The 21,598-nt window shown below is 41.8% G+C and overlaps 1 protein-coding gene across 7 annotated transcripts in view; it reads right to left on the reverse strand.

Moving 5' to 3' along the window:
* Nucleotides 1-21,598, reverse strand: part of UXS1 (UDP-glucuronate decarboxylase 1) — a 98,681-nt gene that overhangs the window by 46,836 nt on the left and 30,247 nt on the right. For 4 of the 7 annotated variants that reach the window (XM_021680319.2, XM_044918696.1, XM_044918698.1 and 1 more), the window contains exons 3-6: nucleotides 21,097-21,145; nucleotides 19,945-19,988; nucleotides 14,853-14,913; nucleotides 838-1,018 (exon numbers count right to left, since the gene is read on the reverse strand). In XM_021680319.2, the coding sequence (XP_021535994.1) occupies nucleotides 838-1,018; nucleotides 14,853-14,913; nucleotides 19,945-19,988; nucleotides 21,097-21,145 (335 nt within the window). Of the gene's footprint in view, nucleotides 1-837; nucleotides 1,019-14,852; nucleotides 14,914-19,944; nucleotides 19,989-21,096; nucleotides 21,161-21,598 lie in introns of all 7 variants that reach the window. The other 3 variants (XM_044918695.1, XM_044918697.1, XM_044918694.1) reach the window with 1 other exon arrangement.

Below are 21,598 nucleotides of genomic sequence, written 5' to 3' on the forward strand. Positions count from 1 at the left end.
CACGCTAGGTGAACTAAAACACCAGAAATCTCTTTTCCCACAATTCTAGAAAACAAGGTGTTGGCAAGGCCACGCTTCCCCCAAAGGCTCTAGGGGAGAATCGCTCCTTGCCTTGTAGGTGGTGCTGGGGCTGGGGCTGCATGGCCTCAATCTCTGCTCCGTTGGTATTCGTGAGACCTGCTCTTCTCCCCATGCATCTGTGTCTTCTCCATTCTGTCTCTTATATAGACACTCGCCATTGGAAATACGGCTCACCTGGGGAATCCAGGCTGATCTCATCTTGAGATCCTTAACCTCATTACATCAGCAAAGACCTTTCCCCCACGTAAAATCACATTCACAGATTCTGGGGATTAAGACATGGATGTATCTTTTTGGGGACCACCGTCCAACCCACTACAGCCCCCAATCCCTGACTCCTTGAGAGTGGCAAAGTTACTGAGGCTTTAAACTCTCAGATGTGGAATTTCACTATTAAGTAGCATTCCACACCAGCCAGCACCCTGCAGGAAGCTCGAAGTACTTTTGCACAAGTGGGGCAGGCAAAGGATGTGTTACGCAGTGGGGAGGGTCGTGCACTACACAAGCCCTTCTGGAACAGACCATGACAATCAAAGCCAGGAGGGCTCGGGGCAGTGCAGCCAAATGCCCACAGTGCCGTCACTGTTCTTTATCACAGAAACTAGGATAGTGCCTTGTACCCAGTGAGACCATTTCAGAAACAAGGCACAGCTCCCACTCACTGTGGTCGGGGCAGAAGGCTCTGGCTGGGAGCTGGCTGCTCTGGGGAGCCCACCCACCAGGCTCGATGTGCTGTCAGTGTGCACTCTCACTCACCTTCGATGTAGAGCGGCTCCACCACATCGTGGTTAATCAGCTCGAAGTTCTCATGGCCGATCCAGTGCTCCACATTCCTCTTCCTCCCCGTGAAGAAGTTGTCCACCACAGTCACCTCATGGCCGTCCATCATGAGCTTGTCGGTGAGGTGGGAGCCCACGAACCCCGCTCCTCCGGTTATCTGCATGCGCCCCACATCCCCAGAGAAAGCACAAGAGGACACGGTGACAACCAACTTCAAGGGGATTTGGCTTTGGTGCAGCCACAACTTAAAACTTGGAAGGAGAGCAAGGAAGGAAGACACAAACAGTTTACAGACAGCAACTTAGCTCTTCCTCCAGAACAAATTGTCACATACTACTGCCGACTTCTAAGCAGACTAAAACTTGAAGCTACCACCCAGTCAATAGTACAGAAAAATAGTTTCAAGTTTCCAAATGTCTCCTCTAACAGACAATTTTACATTAAAAAGTTCTTATTTTATAATGGAAAGAACACTGAACATCACTTATATAATTCTACCACTACTCCTGCAAAGTTTCAGAATGACTCTCTTTTAAAAAGTGATTAGCAACATGCAGAGATTCGTTGAACTACCAAATAATACATGTGATTTTTAAAACTGGACACAAAAATGTCATAAAAAAGGATTATCTTTCCAACTGCTTATGAAAACAAATGAATAAGCAATAGATACTGTTTGCAGACCAGAGCCCTAAGTGATTAAGTTCTACTGTCCGGTCCCTGTCTAAGCAGGAACGTGACCACTGCATGGGGTCTGCTGATGGGCCCCAAGGGGGACAGGATGCAACTGTGGGGGGCAGGGGGCCAGCAATACTGTGCTTCCAAAGCCTGAGCCACAACAAACGTGAAGAGGCAATCACAAGTGAAAGTCACTGTTAAACTAACAGAAAGATTTTATTCAAATTAAATGATGACTATGGAGGGGGCCGATAAAGCGTACTGAGTGTTGGGGAGGAAGGAGTGAAAAGAACACTCAGAAAGTGGACTAGCAATGGGCAAACACCTTCTCTGTCCTGTTCTGTTCTCCGCTCTGCCTTCTCTGCAGTCAAAACTTGCACTCACCTCACCCTCCTGTTCCGAACTGAAAGAATTAACACTAGGAAAAAAAAACACCAATTCTTTTACCAAAACAAAACAAAACACATAAACCCTTAGGCATATGGTTTTAAAACATTTTGTTTGCCACGAAGTGTGATAAAATCTGACACATAATTCAGATGTTTACTACGGGTGAGAACAAAGCAGCCCGGGGTGAAGGTCGTAGATTTGGGGAGCGGGGAGGGGTCATGCCAGCCACAGAAGAACCACATCAACACCACCCAGACATTTACATATGCTCTGATGAAAATACACACACAGCTCAGCCATGAACAACACAGCTGTGATCTGCACAGCTCCACCTCATGCAAATTTTTGTCCAATAAACACGGGACAGGACTGTGACTGTATTTTCTCTTCCTTACGATGTTCTTAATAACATTTTCTTTCCCCCAGTTTATTCTCTTATAAGAACAAAATATGTAATACACGAAACACACAGAGTATGTGTGAATCGACTGTTCGTGTTATGGTAAGGCTGCCAGTCAACAGCAAGCAAAAGGAGGCAACAGTCACACACGGATTCTCGGCAGCACGTGGGGGTTGGAGGGTGGGGGGGGTCAATGCCTCTCACCCCTGAGTTGTTCAAGGGTCAGCTGTATCATGGGTGAGAAAGTGGATGGCTGAAAAGTCCTGACACTCCACAGCTTTCGATCAGCTGCATTCATTCTTTACGGAGAGCACCATTTCCTAAATCGTCTCTGCTTCGCAGATAGGGAACAGACACCCATAGACCTCATAGATATATACAGAACATTCCAGAATATGCATTCTTCTTGAGCGCACATGGAACTTTCTCCAGAATAGACCACATACTGGGTCACAAATCAGGTCTCAACTGATACCAAAAGATTGAGATTATTCCCTGCATATTCTCAGACCCTTTAAAACTGGAACTCAATCACAAGAAAAAATTTGGCAGAAATTCAAACACTTGGAAGCTAAAGACCACTCTGCTCAAGAATGTTTGGGTCAACCAGGAACTCAAAGAAGAACTTAAACAATTCATGGAAACCAATGAGAACGAAAACACATTGGTCCAAAACCTATGGGATACTGCAAAGGCAATCCTAAGGGGGAAATACATAGCCATCCAAGCCTCACTCAAAAAAACAGAAAAGTCCCGAATTCACCAACTAACTTTACACCTTAAAGAACTAGAGAAAAAGCAAAAACGATGCCTGAGCCACACATTAGAAGAGAAATAATTAAGATTAGAGCAGAGATCAATGAATTAGAAACCAGAAACACAGTAGATCAGATCAATGAAACTAGAAGCTGGTTCTTTGAAAGAATTAATAAGATCGATAAACCACTGGCCAGACTTATCCAAAAGAAAAGAGAAAGGACCCAAATTAATAAAATTATGAAGGAAAGGGAGAGATCACGACTAACACCAAGGAAATAGAAACAATTATTAGAAATTATTATCAACAACTATATGCCAATAAATTGAGCAACCTGGATGAAATGGATGCCGCCTTCCTGGAAACCCATAAACTCCCAAGACTGAAACAGGAAGAAATTGACAAGCTGAATAGGCCAATAACCAGTAACGAGATTGAAGCAGTGATCAAAAACCTCCCAAAAAAACAAGAGTCCAGGGCCTGAGGGATTCCCTGGGGAATTCTACCAAACATTCAAAGAAGAAATAATACCTATTCTACTGAAGCTGTTTCAAAAAATAGAAACAGAAGGAAACCTTCCAGATTCATTCTATGAGGCCAGCATTACTTTAATCCCCAAACCAGGCAAAGACCCCATCAAAAAGGAGACTTTCAGACCGATATCCCTGATGAATATGGATTCCAAAATTCTCAACAAAATCCTAGCTAATAGGCTCCAACAATACATTAAAAGGATCATCCACCACGACCAAGTGGGATTTATCCCCGGGATGCAAGGGTGGTTCAACATTCGCAAATCAATCAATGTGATAGAACACATTAATAAGAGGAGAGAGAAGAACCATATGGTCCTTTCAATTGATGCAGAAAAAGCATTTGACAAAATACAACATCCTTTCCTGATTAAAACTCTTCAGAGTATAGGGATAGAGAGAACATTCCTCAAGTTCACAAAATCCATCTATGAAAAACCCACAGCGAGTATCATCCTCAATGGGGAAAAGCTGAGAGCCTTTCCCTTAAGATCAGGAACACGTCAAGGATGCCCACACTCGCCACTACTGTTCAACACAGTTCTAGCAACAGCAATCTTACGACAAAAATAAATAAAAGGTATTCAAATTGGCAAATAAGAAGTCAAACTCTCTCTCTTTGTAGATGACATACTTTATGTGGAAAATCCAAAAGACTCCACCCCCAAATTCCTAGAACTCATACAGCAATTCAGTAATGTGGCAGGATACAAAATCAATGCACAGAAATCAGTTGCTTTCTTATACACTAACAATGCAACTGTAGAAAGAGAAATTAGAGAAACGATTCCATTTACAATAGCACCGAAAACCGTAAGATACCTTGGAATAAATCTAACCAAAGAGGTGAAAGATCTATACTCTAGGAACTACAGAACACTCATGAAAGAAATTGAAGAAGACACAAAAAGATGGAAAAACATACCATGCTCATGGATCGGAAGAATAAACATTGTTAAAATGTCTATGCTACCCAGAGCAATCTATAACCTTCAATGCCATCCCGATCAAAATTCCAATGACATTTTTCAAAGTGCTGGAACAAACAATCCTAAAATTTGTATGGAATCAGAAAAGAACGCAAATCGCCAAGGAGATGTTGAAAAAGAAAAACAAAGCTGGGGGCATCACGTTGCCCGATTTCAAGCTATATTACAAAGCAGTAATCACCAAGACAGCATGGTACCGGCACAAAAACAGACATACCCGACCAATGGAACAGAACAGAGAGCCCAGATATGGACCCTCAACTCTATGGTCAAATCATCTTCGACAAGGTAGGAAAAAATATGCAATGGAGAAAAGACAGTCTCTTCAATAAATGGTGGGAATATTGGACAGCTATATACGAAGAATGAAACTCGACCATTCTCTAACACCATACACAAAGATAAACTCAAAATGGATGAAAGACCTCAATGTGAGACAGGAATCCATCAAAATTCTAGAGAAGAACATAGGCAGTAGCCTCTTTGACATCGGCCACAGCAACTTCTTTCAGGATTCATCTCCAAAAGCTAGTGAAACAAAAGCAAAAATGAACTTTTGGGACTTCATCAAGATAAAAAGCTTCTGCACAGCAAAGGAAACAGTCAACAAAACAAAGAGGCAACTCACAGAATGGGAGAAGATATTTGTAAATGACACTACAGATAAACGGCTAATATCCAAGATCTATAAAGAACTTCTCAAACTCCACACCCAAAAAACAAATAATCCTCAAGTCAAAAAATGCGCAGAAGACATGAACAGACACTTCTCCGAAGAAGACATACAAATGGCTAACAGACACATGAAAAACCGTTCATCATCGTTAGCCATCAGGGAAATTCAAATCAAAACCACACCGAGATACCACCTTATATCAGTTAGAATGGCAAAAATTGACAAAGCAAGAAACAACAAATGTTGGAGAGGTTGTGGAGAAAGGGGAACCCTCTTACACTGTTGGTGGGAATGCAAGTTGGTACAGGCACTTTGGAACATAGTGTGGAGGTGCCTCAAAAAATTAAAAAGACAGCTACCCTATGACCCAGCAATTGCACTACTGGGTATTTACCCTGAAGACACAGATGTAGTGAAAAGAAGGGCCATATGCACCCCAATGTTCATAGCAGCAATGTCTGCAATAGCCAAACTGTGGAAGAAGCCGAGATGCCCTTCAACAGATGAATAAAGAAGATGTGGTCCATATATACTATGGAATATTACTCAGCATCAGAAAGGATGAATACCCAATTTTTACATCAACATGGATGGGATTGGAGGAGATTATATTAAGTGAAGTCAAGCAGAGAAAGTCAATTATCATATGGTTTCACTTATTTGTGGAACATAAGGAATAGCATGGAGGACATTAGGAGAAGGAAGGGAAAAATGAAGGTGGGGAAATCGGAGGGAGAGATGAACCATGAGAGACTATGGACTCTGAGAAACAAACTGAGGGTTCTAGAGGGGAGGGGGGTCGGGGATAGGTTAGCCCGGTGATGGGTATTAAGGAGGGCACGTACTGCATGGAGCACTGGGTATTATATGAAAACAATGGATCGTGGATCACCACATCCAAAACTAATGATGTATTGTATGGTGACTAACACAACATAATAAAATAAAATTTAATAAATAAATAAATAAATAGAGGAAATGGACACCCAGGGGAACTGAGTCTCTGACCACGATCCCCAGGATCACTAGTGATGACAGAATAAGCTTTGAGTCTTCCTAATTTCATATTCTCTCCACTACCTGTAGATTTGTCTGGTTCATGTTTTATCCTCAGCACACCTACATCTCACCTGTATACCTGAATGATGACTTAAAAACAGAATTTTCAGGAAAAACACATGAATTCCAAATCTAGCTTTACTAGTGTTTAACTCGAGGAATGAAAATTCATTGTATTTGAAATAGCCTTCATATCACTGCATTTTCCCAAGCCTTCCACAGTTCATAAGTCAGAAAAATTACATCTCTTTTCAAAGGAATTTAACCTTTTTTAAATGTAACTCTGTATCTATATGCAAATGTTTCCTAAACTAAGATGTTCTGTCGCATGCTAACTTTATCTCCACACCTAAAATAACTGAGCGACTACTCAGGGCTAGCAGAAACACAGTGTACTAAATTATACACGATTGCCTCCAACATTTCACTAGTTTTAAGTGGTGACATAAACTTGCTGGAAGCACCTTAGCCTTGCTTGAAACGCATTTGAACTGTTTTTCTTGAGTAAGTCCTATCAAAAATACTTAAAGATTTATGTAACATAGCTGGGTGGTTATACAGTGTCTCTCCCTAATCAATTTCAGCCCATTAGGCAAGCATTTCAAACAGAAACAAAACTGGCAGAATCTCATCACTTACAAGCTCCCCCAGGAAAAATGAATCGCCAAACCCAGGGATACCCTGTGAATAACAAGGAGCTAACCCCCCAAGAAGAGAGTAGGACGAAAGGACAGGCAACCTCTTCCAGTGGAACTGAATGGACTCCACACAGCTTTGCATGGCTCTGCAGTTATGAGCTCATCTCAACTGCTTGTACTTCCGGCTCTTGTGGAGCTCACAGGCAGCGAACCTGGTCCAGTTCAAGGGCAGCATTCAAACTCAAGCTGCTCAGTAAGTCTGCAAGAAGAATGCCTTTCTGACAAACCTCTTCTTTGTGCCAAGGCTTCCACAATCACTGAAAAGCTTTGGGTTTTAGCAACAACGTGGCACCAGATGACTCTGAAATGTGGCTTAACCTATGAGACGGCAGAGGAGTGAAGGACACTCAGCCCATTTATTGTGGTTATGTGAAAACTGAAATAAATTCGGTAATACTCAGCATCGATGGGAAGATCATCCCACGTGAATATAATAATAACCCTTGCAAGACTGTGCAGGGTTCATATGTTAGTGGAGGGCATCCAACAGTCTGATCAGTCCTACACGTGGCAGCAGAAAGACTGGAAAATTAACTTTTCTCTGCTGCTGAAGACACGGATATATTTCTCAATTCACGCTTAAATGCCTACGCATTTTTAATATGGTAGAAATAACCCCAAAAAGGGGCACCTGGGTGGCTCAGTCGGTTAAGCATCTGCCTTCGGCTCGGGTCATGATCCCAGGGTCCTGGGATCGAGCCCCACATCGGGCTCCCTGCTCAGCGGGGAGCCTGCTTCTCCCTCTGCCTCTGCCTGCAGCTCTCTCTGCTTGTGCTCTTTCTCTGACAAATAAATGAAACATTAAAAAAAAAAAAGAAAGAAAGAAATAACCCCAAAAGATGGGCGTACAAGTATAACAATGTTAGAGTCTGCTCAGGGTGAGATTTATGTAAACCAACTAAAAAGGCAAGAGGTTTTCTATAACTTCCAGAAGAAAAGGGAGATTATGGGTGTACACAGTTTAATACTGATTCAAGACTATTACTCTGGTGTTTGGGATACATAGTCCTACAGCCTAGATAACAGGTAAAAGAACAAAAAACCACTTGTGTACTAACCATTTACATATCAAAGTCAGAAAAGACATTTCTTACAGAATGCAAAGTGAGGTGCTCCACAGACCTGTCCCCAGCAAAAGAACGTAACTGGTGAGAATTCAAAAACCTAGCCATTTAAAGTCTCTGGAAATTGTTCTAAGGGTATACAGCAAATGAAGAAACATTTATTCAAGAAAATCTACAAAAATTCAGTAAGAACAGAGAGACTCAGTGACACGTGGGCCATGGCCCACTCCCACCTTCCACCCTTCACCCTCACAGTTCAGAGTGGGTGCTGGTGTGGCCAGAACAACGGCGCTCCGGGTATCTAACCAGGAAAGGCAGGCCACCCACAGTTTTCAATCCCCCCAGCTGTGAGCTGCACAGGCTCAATTCCTGAGGCGTGAGCCAAGTGGTTAAGAGAGACCTTCCTCACGCGGCAGAGGCTCTACTCCAGGGGCAGAGGCTCTACTCCAGGGACGGCAGGCTGCGAATGACTAATGGGACTGTGGTCACCCTTGCCCCGGCTCACTCACGGAGTGGATTCCATGCCCAGAGAGGCAAGGCAAGAAGACCAGGGGTACAGGTCCTGCCAGCCCCCTGCCCGTAAGCAGGAATGTCCCTCCCTCCTCCAGCTCCACAGTAGTGGCTCAGAGACTCTCCCCTGGGGGCAGAGGCAGTCAATAAAAACACAAGAGCTCCAAAGCTCTCCCCAGAGAGATAGACTTAATTTGAAAGAGAAATGGGGAAAGTTCAAGCATAAAGGTTATCTCAAAAACCATGGAGATTTAAGTGGTGAGCAACAGAAAAGAGCCTGGTAGCTCTATGAGAACAAGCTTAGTCACAGGACCGCTAGTTTAGTAGAGAGAGCCAGGGAAAGACACACCTAAAACTCCTCTTGGGGTCAGGGCAAACCTCAAAGACTAGCCTAAACATCTACCTCCGCAAAGGGGCCAGAATTTAACGGAATCAGGCTGAGGAGCAATTTATAATGCAAAGCATTGATTAAAGCAGTTTGCTCAACTAGCAATTACTGGAGCCTAACAGTGTGATACCACACAAGGCAGACAGCTTAACAGAGCAATCAGGCTAAGAGATGGTCACTGCTGTCCCACTGCGTCCATCCCCAAGGCTGTGGCCTCTGCAGCAACCATCAGAGAGTCCCATACTCCAGGGGAGCAGACATCACTGAAAGAGACCAGCGAAGTCACTAAACAACTAAGTAAGCTAGAAAAAATAAAACAAGGCTTGGAGAAAGGGGAGAATAGTACCCAGAGTTGCTACAATATACTACCTAAAATACCCAGTTCTCTACAAAAGACTTTGAGACACAGAAAGGAACAGGAATGCGGGACCTGGACCCAGGGAAAACCACCAGGAGACAAAAACTGCCTGTGTCAGGGCCCAGTTGTCACATTCAACAGTCCTCAAGTCAGCTAGCATAAACAAGTTCACAAGAATGGGAGGAAACCATGCTTAAAGAAGTAAACGGAGACTAAAAAGAGAACAGTTACAACATAGAAACAAATGGAAATTTGGAGGTTGACAAGTATAGAAAAACTCACGACAGAGTCAACAACTGATTGGATCGGGCAGAAAAAAAGCAAACAGGATAAATCGAGAGTTCATGCAACCTGAAGAGTGGAGAGAAAAAATAAAGTGAATCGCCTCAGACTGGTATGAGACACCGATGAACACAAGAACATGCATATAATGGGAGCACCAGAAAGGAAGAAAGGGAGGAATAGAAAAAATATTCAAAGAAATAATGGCTAAAAAGTTCCCCAGATTCACGAAACCCATGAATCTACACATTCAAGGAGCTGACCAAACTCCATCCACGCAGGATAAATGCAAACACAAACAGATGCATGTAGTCAGATCATACTAGAAATGCTGAAAATCAGAGACAAAGATAAAATTCTGGAAGCAGTTGTACTGGGTTAAATACTGCCCTACAAAATGTATATCCTTCTGAGAAGCTCAGAACATGACCTTATTTGGAAATAGGGTGACTGAAGATGTAATCAGTTGAAATCTGGTCATACTGGAGTAGGGTAAACCCTGAATCCAGTATGTGATGATGGACGCAAAGACTGGACGGATGTGTCTTCAAGACAAGGAATCCAGGACTAGTGGCAACACCAGAAGCTAAGAGAAAGGCATGAAACGGATTTCCTCCTAGAAACTTCAGACAGCACGGCCCTGCCAACACCCTGACATCAGAATTCTAGCTTCCAGTAGTGGGAGAGTTTCCGTTTCCGTTGTTTTAAGCTACTGAGCTGGCAACTGTGACAGCAGCTGGTGGAAAGTAGACAGCAGACAAAGAAAAGGACTCCTCACATACAAGGGACCCCCAACATGACTAACAGCCTATTCTCTATCACAGCTAGTGGAGGAAGCAGTGGGGTAACACATTCAAAGAAGAGAAAAGAAATAAAACGGTCAGCCAAGAATTTTATATACAACCCAAACTTCTAAAACTGAAAAACAAAACTGATAAACAAAAAATGAGAGTACTCATTGCCAGCAGCCCCGCCATACAAGAAATACTAAAAGATGTTCTTCAGGCTGAAAGTAAATGATGCCAGGCAGCATTTCCCACACAGGAAACAAAATGGGGAGAAACAAATAAAGTAATTAGGTAATTATAAAAGACAATGTAATGACACTCTCTCCTTTCTACTCTTAATTGATTTAAAGACCAAATTGTATAGCACAACAATGTGAACATACTTAAAGCCACACAACTATATACTTAAATGATACAATGATAAATCGTGTTATGTATATTTTACCACCATCACCACTGCAGCAAAATAACTGTATAAAATAATATGCATAGTACTGTATTATTTTCCCTGTAAAATATAGAAATATATTTGACAACAACAGCATGACGAGGGTAGATGAGAGTTGTACTGCTGTAAGGCAATGACATCAAAAGTTTACTCAAACCCACAGGAACAAATGAAGGAAACTAGACAGGGTAATGAAAAGGATGATGTAACAAATACTGTAAATACATCTTTACTCTCCTTTATTCCCTCACCTTATTTAAAAGATATAAAATTTAGGGGCGCCTGGGTGGCTCAGTCAGTTGGGGGGCTGCCTTCGGCTTAGGTCATGATCCCAGAGTCCTGGGATCGAGCCCCACATTGGGCTCCCTGCTCATTGGAGAGCCTGTTTCCCCCTCTCCCTCTGCCTGCCGCTCTGCCTACTTGTGCTCTCTATCTCGCTGTCAAACAAATAAATAAAATCTTTTCAAAAAAAATAAATTAAAAAAAATATATAAAATTTAAAAATTATAAAATAATTATAACAATGTATTGTGGAGTTTGTAACTTGGATTAAAGGAATATATAAAATGCATAGAAATATCACAGGAAGGGTTGGGTAACAGAACTATGTAGGAGTGGCATTTCTATATCTCACTGGAACTCAGTATAAAGCCAAAGTACAGTATCCTAAGTTAAAATGTAGATGGTAAGCACTAGAATAAATAGCAACAAAATGAATTTTTAAAATACAGTAAAAAATAATTAAAGGAATTCAAATGTCACATAAGAAAAGGTTTATTTAATGCATAAGAAAAGAACAATGGAAGCCCGGAGGAACAAAAAAGATATGAGGTATACGGGAAACACAAAATAAAATGGCAGTTATAAAGCCAACTATGTCGGTAGTAACATTAAGTGTGAATGGATTAAGCCAACCACCCAAAAGGCAGCAACTGCCAAACTGGAAACAAATAAAACAAAACAAGGTCCAACTATATGAAGTCTTAAGAGAACACACTGAAGACTGGATGATACAATGTGTTGAATGTAAAAAAGTATAACACATAGCATAGAAACAACGAGAAAGCTGGAGTGGCTATGATATCAGACAAAATAAACTTTAAAACAAACAAAAAAATGTTAATAGATAAAGAGGGGCATCTTATAATGACAAAAGGGTCAATCCATCAAGTAACAGTTATAAACATTTATACACCTAACAGATATACAAAGCAGAAGTTGAAAGAATTGAAGGAAGAACTAGAGATTTCAACAACAATAGCTGGAGGCATCAACACCTCACTCCCAATAATGGACAGAACTATACAGAAGATTAGCAAGGAAATGAAGGACTTGAAAAACACTGTAATCCAGCTAGACCTAACAGATATCTATAGAACACTCAACAACAGCACAATACACAGTCCCTTTAAGAGTACATGAGGGGTGCCTGGCTGGCTCAGTTGGTGGAGCATGAGATTCTTAATCTCAGGGTTGTGAGTTCAAGCCCCACACTGGGTGTAAAGATTACTCAAAAATAAAATCTTCAAAAAAAGAAAAAAAAAAGAGTATATGAAATATTCTCTAGGATAGACCATATCCTAGGCCATAAAATAAGCCTCAACAATTTAAAAGGAATTGAATCATACAAAGTAAGTTCTCTGACTACAGTGGAATGAAATTAGATCAATAACAAAGAAAATGTGAGAAATCCACAAGTATGCAGAAATTAACCAGCACACTCGCAGATGACTACAGGATCAAAGAATAAGTTATGAGGAAAATTAGAAAATACTTTGAAATGGGTGACAATGAAGAAACAGCACACCAAAGCTTAGGGTAGGCAACTAAAGCAATGTAATTTCTAAGAAGATACAAACTACCAAAATAACTCAAGAAGAAATGGAAAATCTAAATAGATCTATAACAAGAGACTGATTTAGCAATGTTAAAAAAGTTAACAAAAAAGGCTTAAGCCCAGATAACTTCTGTGGTGAATTTCACCAAACACTTCAGTAAGAATTAATACCAAATTGTCAAAAATTCATCTTAAAAAACAGAAGAGGAGGGAACACTTTCCCACTTATCCTATGAGGTCAGTATTATTAACCTGATACCTACCAAAAGCGGTAAAAGACATTCTAAGAAAGGAAAATTATAGACCAAGATCTCTCATAAATACAGACATAAAAATCCTCAGCAAAATGCTAGCAAATCAAATCCACCAGTATATAAAAAAGGATTATACATTAACCAAAAGAGATTTATCCCAGATATGCAAGATTGGTTGCAAACTGAACAAACCAGGGCTAAAAGGGAATCTGGTCAACCTGATAGAAGGCATCTATGACAAGCTCTCAGCTAACATCACACTTCACGGTGTAAGACTAAAAGCTTTCCCCTAAGATGAGGAACAAGACAAGGATGTCTGCTCTTCCGACTTCTATTCAACACTGTACTAGGGTCCTAGCCAGGAAAATTAGGCAAGGAAATGAAATAGAAAGCATCCATACTGTTAAGGCAGAAATTAAACCACCCATAACTGCAGACAGCATGATCTTGAACAGTACATAAAAAATCCTCAGGAATCTACTTGAAACTATTAGAACCCAATGATTTCAGCAAAGTCGCAGGGTATAAGAAAATACAAAAATCTATTGTGTTTCTATTTACTTGCAATACAAAATACAAGAATGAAACTAAAAAATAATTCCATTTATGCTATCAAAAAGGATAAACACTTTAGAATAAATCTAACAAAACTGTAAAACTTACTCTAAAAGCTACAAAAAGAATGTTAAAAAAAAATTAATGAAGAACTAAATAAATAGAAAGACACCCCATGTTCAAGGATCGGAAGACAATATTAAGATGACAATACTGCCCCAATTCATCCACAGATCCAATGTGGTCTGTATCAAAATCTTAGGTGGCTTCTTTAAACAAACTGATGAGCTAATCCTAAAATTCACCAGGAACTGTAAGGGACCCAGAATAGTCAAAACTATCTTGAAAAAGAAGACAAAGTGGGAGGAATCACACTTCCCAATTTCAAAACTTACTTTATAGTAACAGTACCAATACTTTTACCAACACAGTGGTACTGGCATAAGGACAGACTGGATCAATGGAACAGAACTAGAGTCTAGAAAAGATGTTTTCACGTACGGTCAGCTGATTTTTTTTTTTTTTTAATTCTAAAAGATTTTATTTATTTATTTATTTATTTATTTATTTGACAGAGAGAGACACAGCGAGAGAGGGAACTCAAGCAGGGGGAGTGGGAGAGGGAGAAGCAGGCTCCCCGCGGAGCAGGGAGCCCAATGCGGGCCTTGATCCCAGCACCCTGGGATCATGGTCAGCTGATTTTTGACAAGGGTGCCAAGACAATTCAATGGGACATGATTAGTCTCATCAGCCAGGGGCACTAGGTATATACCCAAGAGAACCAAAAAACTATGTCTGCACAAAAATGTGTATACCTGTGTTTCATGGCAGCATTATGCACAATGGCCTCCAAGTAGAAACCACCCCAAACGTCCATCAATTGATAAATGGATAAACAAAATGTGGTACATCCATAATACGGAATATTATCCAGCCACAGGCAGGAATGAAGTACTGATTTGTGCTACAGCCTGGGTAAACTTTAGAAACATTACTCTAAGCTTAAGAAATCAGACATTAAAGACCACATAGCACATCATTTCATTCATCGAAATGTCCCAAACAGGCAAATCCATTGAGACAGAGAGCAGTTTCAGTGATTGCCAGGAGCTGGGAGGAGGATGTCTGACAACGGGGATGGGTTTCTTTCTGGAGTGATGAAAACATTCTGGAATTAGAATGGAGTGCTGTCGAAGGACTTTGTGACCATACTATAAACGAGTACACCGTATATTCCGTACGGGTAACTTACAGTATGTGAATTCTACCTCTATTTAAAAAGCCAGCTTCTTGATATTATGAATATTAATCAGATGTGCAAACTTACCAAAATTCTTTTACGGTCCTTTTCTGATAAAAATTTTACTGGCGGGTATTTCTGGGTGAAGCTGTAGAACATGAAGAGATGAGAAAAGAAGAGTCAACCATCTCCTGTGAGGATTTTCTCTACTACCATCAAAACAAAGGCTAGACTGTGGCATTATTACTGTCTGCTCCTTCTATCCACTCCAAGCGAGGGCTGTAGGAACCAAGCGGTTATTGGTTCATTTGAATTCAAGAAATATGCAACCGGCTCCTTGTGTAGCATCAGGCTGAGGATAGAGATTTCATCCTGGAGAAGGGAAAATTTACCAAGGTACAGGCTCCGCGCAGCCAGAGCTAAGCACAAAATAAGGGGGGCAGGGTGGCCTCCTTATAATGCTGTATCGAGGTCTGGAAGGAAGAAAGCAGCTGTGTGAAGTCACAGACCCAAAGCAGAACACTGTGCCTTGCAAGGGGAAGAAAAGAAAAAACTGACTAAGCCTGTTCCCTTATTCTGGGCAATTTCACAATTGCAGCATCTCTTTCTGCACCGGTGCCCCGGAACAAAATGGCTGGGCACCAGCACTTTCTGCCTCCGTGGTCTGCTCTCAACACACCTTAAGTCTCACCTCATCTTTCCATAATGCCTCTTGCCCCCAGAAAAGGTCACATGGGTCCCCAACCCCTAGTGATATTTCCGGAGCAGGGCAGTGCAAGCTGCAGATAAAAGATCAAATGAGAGTTGATAAATGCAGATTTGAAATATCCATTCTTAAAGTGGTTAAATGGTTCAGTTAGGAACAAAGTGCTTTTAGTAAATTCAAAGAAACCAACTTTACAGTCATTATTTTAATTGGAGAGGTGCCAGGGGCACTGTCTCATCCCCTTCACATCCCCAGCTGGGATACAGAAGGCATTTCCTTAATGGTCCCCGAACTGAACAGAATATGACAGGTCATTAGACAGAAGGCCTTGAAGCAAGTGTTTCTCATCTCCTGGAAGAGTGGAAACATGCCTAGAGCTTGGGGCAGCAGGGCTTTCTTTTACAATGCAGATGAATTCCCCTATTAAGAGCTTCCAGATTCTCAAAAGGTCAAGTTCCCCTTGCAGACTACAAAACCAGAAGCAGGCAGGTGGGAGAATCTGAGGGAATGAGTGAAAATCTTGGCCTTCCCTCTTATTAGTTCTGTGACCCAGAGCAAGACCCCCAAGAGCCCTGTGCACCTCAGGGCTTCCTGCTGTCAAGGGGTAATCACAGCACCTTCCCCAGAGTGCTGCCCTGGCAGGAGCTGTCTTTACCACAGGTAATGCCCAAGTGAATGTTCTCACAGCGGCTGTGAGGCAGGGCACATTCTGCCTGCTGGAACAGTGGAAGCCTTCAGGGAGCCTGACAGATGCCTTCTTTGCGAAGTGACACTTCTTATCATTCCAAATACTTTCTCCGTCAGTCAGCTGGCCATGGCCAAGCAAACCACAGCACTGGCTGTGTGCACCCCTCACACAGCCCCGACATCCACTCTCTTCTCTGAGCGCCCACATCCACGACTCCAGCCTCAATCCCAAATTCCACAGCCAGCCATGTGGCGCACCTACGGTGTCTCGCTCCTTCCAGGCTGACCCTCTCCCCACCTGCCCACTGTTGTTGCCCCTTGTACCGGAGAGAAAATAGCAAACAGTTTTCTTATAGGAAATACAGTTCAATGAAACTGAAGCAAAAACATAACTGCCTGACACATGGTCACATGTGGAGTACAGACTGATAAACCTACTTCAAACACTGTGCTAAAAACCTTTAAAAAACGAAAACACTGGCTGGGCTTCTTGCTTTGTTTTCTTCAACATGTAGCAACCAAGTTTCAGATTTCAGATGTATGATCAAGTTATTAAACTGCTGGAAGGACTCTCTTATAACCCTCATTTCTTCCTTTGAGAAGTCAGGCACACAAAGTCAGAAATAAGAGCAGGGGTAACTCCTTCAGGGTCCTCCTCAGTCTGCACTTCACACTGCCTTCCTGCAGTCACGGATGAGAGAGCTAGGGGGGAGTGTGAGGGGACTGTGTGAAGTGACTCTGAGGTGACTGCATAAGGGAACTGCGTGGGGGACTGTGTGAGGTGACTGCATGAGGGGACTGTGTGAAGTGATTCTCAGGTGACTGCGTGAGGGAACTGTTTGAGGTCACTCGGGTGACTGCGTGAGGGGCTGAGTAGTAACTCTGAGGTGACTGTGTGAGGTGACTGCATGGGGGGACTGCATGAGATAACTCTGAGGTGACAGCGTGAAGGGACTGCGTGAGGGGACTGTGTGAGGTGACTGCGTGAGGGGACTGTGTGAGGTGACTCTGAGGGGACTGTGTGAGGGGACTGTATGATGTGACTCTGATGTGGTGCTAGCTGGGCCACTCCTTCAGCATGCCACTCAGGCTTCCCCTCCTGCACTTTACCAGCATTGGGCAAAGTGGGCAAGGAAAAGGCATAGGCTGCTTTAAAGGCCTGCAGTAGGTTAAAACCCTACGCAGCAGCATACTGGCTCATCCATATATTCATTTATTCCAGAACTTTTTACTGGGCACCTATTCAGTGCCACACACTGAGGACACAGAAGCAAACAACATAGAGAAGCAAAAACCTGCCGACACGAAGCCTGCATTCTGCATTTCTGAGTGTGAGACAAGCAAGGGAGGTGAATGAAGCAGGAATTGAATAATGGATCTTTTCTTACCCCCCAAAATTAATCCTTTAGTAATTATTTTATGCCATTCTAGACTCTAAACTTCCTGTACATGAAGGTAGCGAGTAAGAAGCATTTTTACTTAGAATTTAAATTCTCATCATTACTTGCTATCTATTCACAGAACATTTAAAGATATTGAGATGAAATTAAACAAATGGCAGGCAATCAAACTGTTAAGAAATGGGGGGGGTGTAGTAAAGAAGAGAAAAAACTCACATAACCCACTTACTTAGGCTTCTAGAATGGCATTGTTCCCATTTCTTTCCCCATATACATATAATCCCTACCTTTCAAAAATATCCTTATTTCCTGGGGGTCACTTTGCCCCCAAATGACAAGCACATCAAGACAACATAATCCAGTTACGTTCTTATCTTGCTCGTGTCAAGATGGGTGTTTGATCATTCTTATCATACAAATCAGTCAGGAAAAATAAAACCAGACAGAGCTCTATCGATTTCTACCACAAAGTCATGTCCGTACTTGACTTTCTAGCTAACACAATAACCCTGGCTCATCTGTCACCTGACTTGCTCACCAACCTAGAGACCAGAACCATTTTAGGATGAGTAACTAGTAAAGCAGAACTAAGTAGAAAACACTTAACCTCTGCACCTATCTTTTTTTTTTTTTTAAAGATACAGAGAGAGAGAGAGCATGAGCAGTGGGAGAGGCAGAGGGAGAGGGAGAAGCAGACTCCCTGCTGAGCCAGGAGCCCGATGTGGGGCTCGATCCCAGGGCCCTGGGATCATGACCTGAGCTGAAGGCAGACGCTTAACCATCTGAGCCACCCAGGCGCCCCACCTCTGCACCTATCTTAAAGGTAACTCTCACAGTTTGACAAGAATGAGTTACTGGCACATTCTTCAAGATTATATTTATATTTGTGCTTCACTTTCCGATTTAAAAAGGACAAAGAACATCACAAAAGTATCAAAAGGAATCATAAAATTCTCCTATTTCGAGAGATCGTGTGTGTAAACCATCGCCTCAGGGAAGTTATCCAATTAATTCACTTTTCATAAATATTACTCTCTAAAGACTTTATCAGTGGTGAGCAATATTTTTGGGGCGGCAACATAAAACCTGGTGGGTTATTCTTACCATAAACAATTTTTTTTTAAGTTGCAATTAAAATCTCTCAAATTAGGACGCCTGGGTGCCTCAGTCGTTAAGCGTCTGCCTTCGGCTCAGGTCATGATCCCGGCATCCTGGGATCGAGCCCCGCATCGGGCTCCCTGCTCGGCGGGGAGCCTGCTTCTCCCTCTCCCACTCCCCCTGCTTGCGTTCCCTCTCTCACTGTGTCTCTCTCTGTCAAATAAATAAATAAAATCTTTTTAAAAAATAAATAAATAAATAAATAAACCTCTGAAGACCCAACTCTGGACACACAGTTTTCCCAATAAACTCAAGGGAGAAGTTCTAGCGCCGGAGCTCAACTGTTTTAGAGAGAGAGGGAATGTGGGTGCAGCAGAGCCACACACACCCACACACTGGCAGGCAGGGGTCAGGGGGAGACCATGACAAAAGGTGAGGAGCAACTTGCTTTGGAATCTGATTCAAGTAAGTTCTCACTGTATTATATTACTCTTCCCTTCCATCCACTTTACCTGGACTCAGTTCTGGAACTTTCCTGATGTATGGTGACAAGCAAATAACTGACCCTAATTTCTTATAGTACTTACACACAGTACTAGGTTTTAGGTCCTCCAGCTTTATTTTCTTGTTTTGGAATTCTCTCAGACTAATCAATATTTGTGAGACACCACCTGAATGCCCTGCATAACTTAAAAGAAGGTAAGGCTTAGTTTCAATTTGTATGCCATGAATTTTCAGGAACTGAGAAATTCACAGAATTTGGAAAAGGAAGATTACAACACACTTAGATCCTCTCTTCTTCTCATGTTTGGACTACTTGAATCAGGGTTAAAGAAACCCAACAAAACATTTATATGGCCCTTTGTTTACATCATCATAGTTTGTAGAAATCAAACTGACAGAGGTTAACAGAGGAAGGACTTCTAACATAGGAAGATTCCTAAAAAAAAAATAACTTTATTAAAATATATAATTTTTTTCCTAGAGAGAAAAAAAGCTTCCATAGCTTCCAAAAAAAACTTTCCATAGCTTTTATAAGAAATAGTTCATAATGACAAAAGAAAAAAAAAGGGTTTAAAACCACCGCATCCAAATTTTACAGTAAACAACTATCTTCTCACAGACAAGTTCCTATATTGAAAGTGCCTGATATCTTTCATATTATAGAATTAATTACATAGATGAAAAAAAGAACTATACAGTTTAGATGAATTTATATTGAATACTGACCTTCTAAAGTCAAAAGGATAGAAGTATTTTCTTTAAAAAAAAAAAAAAGTACACCTACCTTTTTTCCAAATCTCTGATTTTCTCTCTTAGTGGTTCAACGATCTAAAACAAAAATAACCAACATCAGTTTTGAAGCAAAGACAGTTCTCCACCGCTTCCCTCCTCTCTGATGTTCCACATGGGCACGACATCATGCAAAACAGATTGTAATTTCTTCTATTATCCACTTCCAGCTTGATATTAAGTTATACTATTCGAATCACAAGTCAAGAATCGAGATAATACACTGCACGTTGGAACTCTTACTCCACAGACACTTAAGTCTCTGGGAAAATTAACCTTTTAATTTCCTTACAACAAGCAAGGTGGCTGAGGTTCACAAGAACAGGCAGATCACCACCACCCTCTTCTTTTCAGGAATGAAAAAATCCCCTCAATGCTGCCCACAAAGCTTAACCTCTTGTTTCTGCACATTATCTCCACATCATCTGCTCAGCACGTGAAGGAAGGGCAGGCTGTGAGCAGACCCGAATTCCTGTGTGTTAACATTGGGAGCTGGGATAGAAGGACGAGAGCAATCCGAGAGCTTCTCCACAACTGTGACATTTGGCTTCAGATCAAAATGACTGACTCCCCATCTCCTCCCGCAGCCCACGTTACACTCACGTACCTATATCTACAATTATTGGACAAAAAACATAAGCAATTATTTTTAAATAGAAGGTATATAATCAACCAGAGGTGCTAGCTTTCAGTGAGCAGGTGTGTGGCTTCCCCATCCGTACATGTGGGCGCTCCCCAAGTTCCCCGTCCTAGCATCTGAGTTGGGCGGTTTTCCTTACAGCATCTGCTGGGGTGAGTGGATGCTGGCACTTGCCTCCATCCCTGGTGAAAGTACTCACTTCCCTTTCTCTAAGAAATTCTGGGAAGGTCAGTTGAAAAGTCAGACAAACTCGTAAATCCATTTTGCCTCTGAGGTAGAATTTGTACATCATGCCTTGATCAAATGGCCAAACGCTGACACAGAGGTGTATCCACAGCATAACAGATGGAAAGACTCCTCTAAATAAGGGAGTAATTTTTGAAGAGATGTTTTCAAAATCACGGGTTAGCATCAGGCTCTCACAAGAAAGGTACCAGCACAAGCCAAAGAACCGAAATTGACAAACATAACGACAAAATAGGAGCAAAATACAGGAAAGGAACTAACCTCTTCGATCTTGCTCTCGATTTTGAGTTCACCATTTTCCTGGATAGACCTGTTGAGTAGAAAGCTGCGAAACTGAGATCCATTGAGAGGCTTGATGACCTCAAGATTTATTTCTGAACAAATGACAACACAAACCAAAAGCTGCAGACCATCTCGCCACTCCCCTTCCCAAACATCAGTCCCAGGTTCCAATTCCCTCCAGAAGGGGGTGCACCCAAGGAACGGAAGACAATGGAGGAGAGGAAATCTCAAATTCATCTCACCAGCTCACCTCTACTTTGTAAGCATTATTTCTATTCCACTAAAATAATCTTTCACATTATACTCAACATGGGATTTTAAATTAGAGGCAGGAAGTGTGTCTATAGGAGTCCAAGTCTCTCTGCTGGGCTTTCCTGGGGATTTGATGCAAAATAGAGCTTTTCCAAGTAAAAAAACAGAGTTCCTTTAAATGGGATCTGAGCACCCCTCCTAGCCACACACACAAGTCTTTGTCAGGAGA

The sequence above is a fragment of the Neomonachus schauinslandi genome, chromosome 10 (assembly GCF_002201575.2).
Source record: "Neomonachus schauinslandi chromosome 10, ASM220157v2, whole genome shotgun sequence".
NCBI lineage: Eukaryota > Metazoa > Chordata > Mammalia > Carnivora > Phocidae > Neomonachus > Neomonachus schauinslandi.